Genomic DNA, 6802 nt, shown 5'->3' with positions numbered 1-6802 from the left:
CTTTATCACAATATTCTAATTTTCTGAGACAGTCCTGTATACTAATATACTATACTATACTATACTATACTATACTATACTATACTATACTATACTATACTATACTATACTATACTCATAAATTACCACTTTATTCTCATAATATTACGACTTTATTCTCGTAACATTATGACTTTATTCTCATATTATGACTTTATTCTCGTAGTTTCCCCTTTTTTTTTTGTCTTAGTGTTTTGTCTTATGTCAGTTAAATGAGATTTGCTGGACCATCATCAGCTCAGGAACATGCTCTGCTGCCAGCGCCCCCTCAGAAAGGGGTACTGGCCCTTTAAGAGGGATAATAAAGAAACAGCTCTGCACGAGCCGAGCGTCGCTCCGCGGTGCGTTTCATCTCTCACTCACATCTGCAGTTACAGGGAGCGTTTAACGCAATTATGATTCCTAAACCTTAACTCAAACCAAGTGTACTTAAACGAATTTTGCCATCAGATCTAGAAATGTAACGCCGCACCAGCAGGTTGGCTTTCTGGTGCGTAATTGATTCGGTAAGTCTCATTTATAATCGTCCGCATATGATAAATCTTTTTTCACGATTTGGACCATTTAACCATGTTATGCTTTATCAAACAGCTGTTTTTCATTCACCATTTTTCCAGCGTAGATATGTGCTCAGTTGCAGATGATTTCAGCGTACAAAGTTGTCTTTGTGTATTAGTGTAGTGGCCATCTTTGGATTGTACTTTGAGGAGACGCTGGCGCAGTGTTGGAGAGATAAACGCTGTCATAACACCGTTTTTATGCGTCTGAAATGAGATAAAGTGTCATATCCGGACTGTGCCGATACCATAATGGGTATCACTAACCAGAGAGTGCAGGTCTTGGCTGTATAATGTGTTACTGTCTTATTGTTGTGTTTTTAAAGCATAACACTTCTGGATTTATGGCTGTAAAATTGTCCAAGACATTGCAGACTTATAGAAATAGATTGCACTACTCCTTTAACTCCATCTAACACCATTATGCTCAGTAATGCTGCAGTCGGTGTATTCAGTACTCGAGTTGTAAAAAAAAAATCAGGGGGGATGGTGGATTTTATCATATGGGGACAGATAATTTGTGCTGATTACAAATATAATATATTACAAATAATAGCACTGAAAAAAAAAAAACAATTTTCACCTGTTTCAAGTAGATTTTCACTTGAAATAAGTAGAAAAATCTGCCAGTGGAACAAGATTTATCTTTTCATTACAAGCAAAAAAAATCTTGTTCCACTGGCAGATTTTTCTACTTATTTTAAGTGAAAATCTACTTGAAACAGGTGAAAATTGTTGTTTTTTTTCAGTGATGAGTCTTGTTTTAAGTGTAATGAGATTTTTTTTGACTCAAAATGAGACATTTTAACTAGAAATAAGCAGTACTCGGGTTGTAAAAACAAATCAGGGGGGATGGTGGATTTTATCACATGGGGACAGATAATTTGTGCTGATTACAAATAATATAATATATTACAAATAATAGCACTGGAAAAAAAAACAATTTTCACCTGTTTCAAGTAGATTTTCACTTTAAATAAGTAGAAAAATCTGCCAGTGGAACAAGATTTTTTTGCTTGTAATAAGAAGATAAATCTTGTCCCACTGGCAGATTTTCCTACTTATTTCAAGTGAAAATTTACTTGAAACAGGTGAAAATTGTCAAATACGTTATTTTTCTGGTGATGACTCTAAATGTTGAAATAGCAGTAAAACCACATTCATTGATGAAATGACATAAGGGATGGAAAGGGGGGGTAACAGTTTTACAGGGGGGATGATTTTGTTTTTATTTCAGGGGGAATGCCATCCCCCCTCAACTCGAGTACTGGGTGTATTGATGTATCTTGCAGCCCTTTGAAAGCATGCATGTATTTTATCACAGGTTTCTCTAAGGAGTAAATTCAACTACATTTGTTTATTTGGTCTGAAAACGTAGGTGTTAAATGTACTCACCTGCAGTTCACGAAGCTCCAAGCTCTTTTTGCATGTTAAAATTGGGCTAAAACTGTCTTAAACACTGCTTATACATTCTGCACTGGGGGATTGCAGTTCTCTAAAGTGCATCCACAAAAGCCTTTCACCTAAAATCCAAAAAACACATTTTATGCAAGTAAATTAGAGGCAAGCTCGTTCTCGTTATTATTTCTTCTGTTGCACCAGTGGCTGCAGGTTGATATTGGGTTTTCCTGTGACAGTTTTACTGCTGTGATTACCCGGGGATGCTCTTGGAATAATTGAACCACCTTAAAATGTGCAGAGCGCCCATTCTTGGGCTGCAGTACTAATTTTGGCAAAGTGTGAAGTCCTCTTTTGGAGGGAGGGGAAGGGTGCTGGCTTTGAACTTCCTACCTTTGCTGTTTCAGGACTTCCTGCACACCAGCAGGGCTGCGGTGCCACCTTTCCCTCGCCTTGCAACAAGGGAGCCTCACTTATAACGGAAAAACGGGGGGGAAAGAAATACATAAAAATGGAGGACAAGCGCAAGAAGCGTAGCCCCAAGGTTTCTCTCCCCCAGCCCCCTCCACCCCCCATCAACCCACGCAAGCTGTCTGTCCTGCCCGCCAGCAAGAGCGCTACCTTCTCTCTCGGCCTGCCGCAGCCTCCCTCCCCCAAGAACAGAAGTAAGTATAAAAGATCCATCGGAGCTCCAGGTCAGCCCAAAGAGGTGTTGTTCACGGCTGTCGTGGCTCCGCCAAAGACAACCAGGTATGTGTCTTAGTGTAACCTGAACACTTCAGAGACAGTTGGGTTTTAAGTTACCCTATAGGTGAAGACAAAAGAAAGGATAAACTGTCTTGTACTGTGTCGTGCAGACCCCACAGGGAGAAGCCCAGGGCCCCGCAGCCGGCAGGACCCAGCAAAGTAGTGCAGTCTTCCCCCCTGCAGCACTCCTTCCTTACAGACGTTTCAGATGTGAGGGAGATGGAGGGAGGCCTCCTCAACCTCCTCAACGACTTCCACTCAGGCAAATTACAGGCTTTTGGTAAGATAACCTTGATGCCACCAAGGGGATATTCTGTTTCAGGCTGAGACTAAAATAGCTGAAAACTGGCTTTGCTGCACAAATCAGACTGAAAGCAAGTATCTGTGGATACTGCTGACCTTGCTGCAGTGCAAAGAGATGAAAGAAGTCACACTTGTCCCCGTCTAATTTTCAGGTAAGGTGTGCTCCTTTGAGCAGCTGGAACACGTGCGTGAGATGCAGGAGAAACTGGCGCGGCTGCACTTCAGCCTCGACAGCCACGTGGAGGAGCTTTCTGAGGACCAGAGGAAATGTGCCTCCGACCACAACCTGGAGCACCTGCTCAGCAACGTAAGCACGCGGCCAACGGCACTGTTTTGGGAGAAATCTCAATTAGGTTCTAGGAGTGGTCGGCTGTACCAAAATGAATCACACACACACACCTCTTCTTTGCTATGAGATATGAATACATTTATTAGCAAAAAGCAAGCATTTACATAGAAGACATCCACAAAACTACCCGTTTGCTAGGATAACGGGCCAAGTCACCCCCCGCAAAACAGCAGTACACACAAGATTACTCGTTTGCTAGGATAATTTGTCGGGTTACCCCCGCAAGTGGCTGAGCAATATTCATCACAGATAACTACAAAGGTTTTTAAGGCCTATCTTACCTCGACAAAGGGACTGGAGAGCCAGCAGTCCGGTTTGAGTAAGCCAAGGAAAAAAAACCTGCGCCGGGCGTTCTCCACTAACCCACGGCAGACTCTGAAATCTACTTCCGGCCACCGGGTCTTTATACCTTTCCCTCAGCACCTTGCGGAGGGGGCGGGGAAAGGCCTATTTGCCCCCCCGTCCGCAAGCTCTCAAACTAAGTTTCGGCTCCCACGGGACCAAAATCCCGTGCGAACGAGGCTCTTTCTCACAGAAAAACAGGCATTTGCTATGATAAACAGCAGGTGCGTGGCTGACTAAAACTAAAGCTGTGTTTTGGGAACCCAGAGCATCTTCAGGACACAAAATGTATTTTTTCTCACTTCAGGCACCCAGGGGGTCGACGAGGCGATAAACGATCACTTTGAACATCCACATGGAAGCTCGGTTTTCAGTTCTAAGATGATCAAAGTCAGTCCAGTCAGCTCTGAATCACCGCCGTGTGGTTTTCATCAGAACAGTTCAGGCACTAGGATTTGCCATGGCAACGCGTGATCTCCATTTAAATTCAGTATCATCGTGGACTAAGATGACCTTTACAAGAAAGGGAGATCACAAATAAACTTTAACAACTGAGCAAGCATGATCCACTCACTTATTTAGCTGACTTGAATTTCCATTAATGGGTGATTTAGATTATTAAGTTTAAAAACATATTTAAAGTGGTTACTTGAGGGGGAGAGAGGATCAAATGTGTTTGATCCTCCTGTGATCGATCCATTGAAAAGGCAAATTGTTACCGATAATCTTATTCAAAAGATAATTAAAACGATAACCTTACTCAAGAAGAGCATCTGATGCACTATTGAAACCTGTGAATATTTAAAAATAACACACCTTCAAACACATAATTGCCAGCTTCATCACCGACTTCCAGCATCCTAAAGCTTTGTAAAGGTTAGTTTTATTCAGACAGGGATTGGTTCAGATGTGCTGGACAACTCGACAGCAGCTCAGTGTCATGAAGAAAAGTCGACGTAAAGACTTTATTTTCTCCTACTCACTCTGGTAGCTGATGTGGTTGTGTTGAAATCCTTTAAACTCCTTCAAATACGTGCTTTGACTTCAAATGCACGAATGAGGGAAATTATCAGCAGCCTCAGACTCAGCGTGAGGGGCAGAGTTAGAGAAGTCATTTTCATTTGACGGGCGTCACATAGAGGTCTAATTAGAAGTAAGTCATTCAGAGGCCTGAAGCAGCTGTCACTGGTACGTAGTCACGGAAACACAAGGTGGTCTTGGTAAAACTGGTTCTCATCAGATTATTTAACAGGGGAGAACCTCAGACTTTGCTGTAAAAACAAATCTGTCTGCAGCGAGGTCAGGCTTGGAGTTTAGGAACATCTCCTTCTTTCCCCTTATCTAAATCTGTACGCACTTTAATTATGTAGGGACTTTAAATTCCTCTGGTCATACTGTTAGTTTAAATTAATTTGGAAGGTACATTTAATTAGAATGTTCTGCAAAGCCAAAGGCGGATAAACCACTTAAGGAGGTTCTTTCAAATAGGATGAGGCAAGGTAAAACACTATATTCACCTGGAAAGCCTTTTTAAATGTAAAGTTGTAATTACTCATCACAATCTTAAAGAAAACAACTGTCATCAGTTTGACAGAAATATTTTCCAGTGCAGACAGTGATGAGCAGTCTGGAAGAGTGTTGTTGTTGTTGGTGTGTTGCGAGGCTCTTAGTTACCCACGCCCGGACTTGGTATGCTCGCTGCGAGGAAGTGGCAGCGCTGCATGCGAGGGAAGTGAGAACAAGCACTCAGTTCATCACGGACGCTGCTGCCAGGAATTCTTGTGAAGCAGCGGCCGGATAAATGTTCCTGAGAGCAGATGGGCTGTAAAGTGACTTTCCTTAGATGGAAGAGGAACCTGATGGTTTCCTGTTGTAAACACGCTGGATATATGACACCAGTTTGATTCAAAGTATTGATCTGACATGCACAAGCGGTTATTAGTGTCCTGTGCTGTGCAACCAAATCATGTTCCTATTTTTGGCTGTTTGTTGTCACGTCTCATCCGTTCACTCCTTTTGTTTCCGCAGCTGGAGGAGCTCAGCACCTCGATGTATCCTTCTCTAACTGAACGCTTGTTTATTTTTGGGAATCACCCTGGCGCACCAGAAGTGGATTTCATTGATCTATTTTCACTTTAAAGTCCCTTTTCTGTGAATCCTTAATGTATCTGTGATCAGACAAAAGCTCCACCTGGCCGAGAACCAGGATCTGCCCAAGACGTCTGCTCCCTGACGGAGCGCGGAGCCCGGGATGGCAGCTGCACACTCATCTTCTCCCAACATCTAACCAAGTCCAGGTTGCCATGGCGTTGTTCCAGCTGCCTAAGTAACGGATTAGAAAGATCCACAGGAGGAGGGGCTGTTTTTTCCGTTTGGTCAGTGAAGTGAGCGAACGCTTCAGGAACTGCAAGCAGAGGAGCATTAAATCAATGCTCGAGTAAAGTCATAAATGTCTCATTCAGAGCTCAAACAAAAAAAAAAAAAAATGACTGGATGGTTTACTAAGCAGGAATGTAAAGGAATACATTTTCTGTTGCAATTTTGAGCAGTTTCTTGGCACCAACTAACTTGGCTTCGGTTAGTCATTCAATTCATTGCATAATTTGCTAACAAGTGATTTAATCCAGGCGACTGTGGTCATCAGCTCTCAGTATTCCTTAACCAAAAGCACATTGCATGAGAGCTTATGAATTTACACTTAACTTCCCGAAAAATCTGTTATGGCATTTCTAGGTAGCAGATTTGTGTTCATCCAAAAGTTAGAAAAGTACACTATCTGTAAACCTATTTGGCTCTTTTGACAACACCACTGTGCTTAACGCAGATGTTTTAAGGGAGTTTTTCTATTAGTCTGAATGTCTTCCCTTAATTTTTATACCATTGCTAAAAGTTTATTACAAAAAACAGATTATATGTATAAAAGGTGGCTGTTCTTTTCTTATAACTCTGCATTTTGAAGGGGCTACGTGAGGAGTCCTGATGTACGAAATGTACTTTTGATTATTTGTACATTGAGGAGGTAATCCTGATTGCGTGCAGTTTAGTCACTGCGTTTGTTGAGACTGCC

General features: G+C 42.1%; 1 protein-coding gene across 1 annotated transcript; it reads left to right on the top strand.

The window, feature by feature from the left end:
- Window positions 1–334: 334 nt before the first annotated feature.
- ccdc28b (coiled-coil domain containing 28B) lies at window positions 335–6649 on the top strand. The gene is made up of 6 exons (XM_061743970.1): window positions 335–545; window positions 2402–2744; window positions 2852–3021; window positions 3197–3351; window positions 5764–5786; window positions 5914–6649. The coding sequence occupies exons 2-6, from the start codon at window positions 2506–2508 to the stop codon at window positions 5966–5968; spliced, it is 642 nt and encodes a 213-aa protein (XP_061599954.1). The 5' UTR covers window positions 335–545; window positions 2402–2505; the 3' UTR covers window positions 5969–6649.
- Window positions 6650–6802: the final 153 nt, after the last annotated feature.

Source organism: Cololabis saira, chromosome 16 (genome assembly GCF_033807715.1).
Source record: "Cololabis saira isolate AMF1-May2022 chromosome 16, fColSai1.1, whole genome shotgun sequence".
Classification (NCBI taxonomy): domain Eukaryota; kingdom Metazoa; phylum Chordata; class Actinopteri; order Beloniformes; family Belonidae; genus Cololabis; species Cololabis saira.
This window is presented reverse-complemented; position numbering and strand designations above follow the sequence as displayed.

Coding starts and splice junctions, on each gene's coding strand:
- ccdc28b (XM_061743970.1), top strand. CDS start 2,506: ATGGAGGACAAGCGCAAGAAGCGTAGCCCCAAGGTTTCTCTCCCCCAG. Junction 3,022..3,196: donor AGGCAAATTACAGGCTTTTG/GTAAGATAACCT, acceptor TCTAATTTTCAG/GTAAGGTGTGCTCCTTTGAG. Junction 3,352..5,763: donor TGGAGCACCTGCTCAGCAAC/GTAAGCACGCGG, acceptor TTGTTTCCGCAG/CTGGAGGAGCTCAGCACCTC.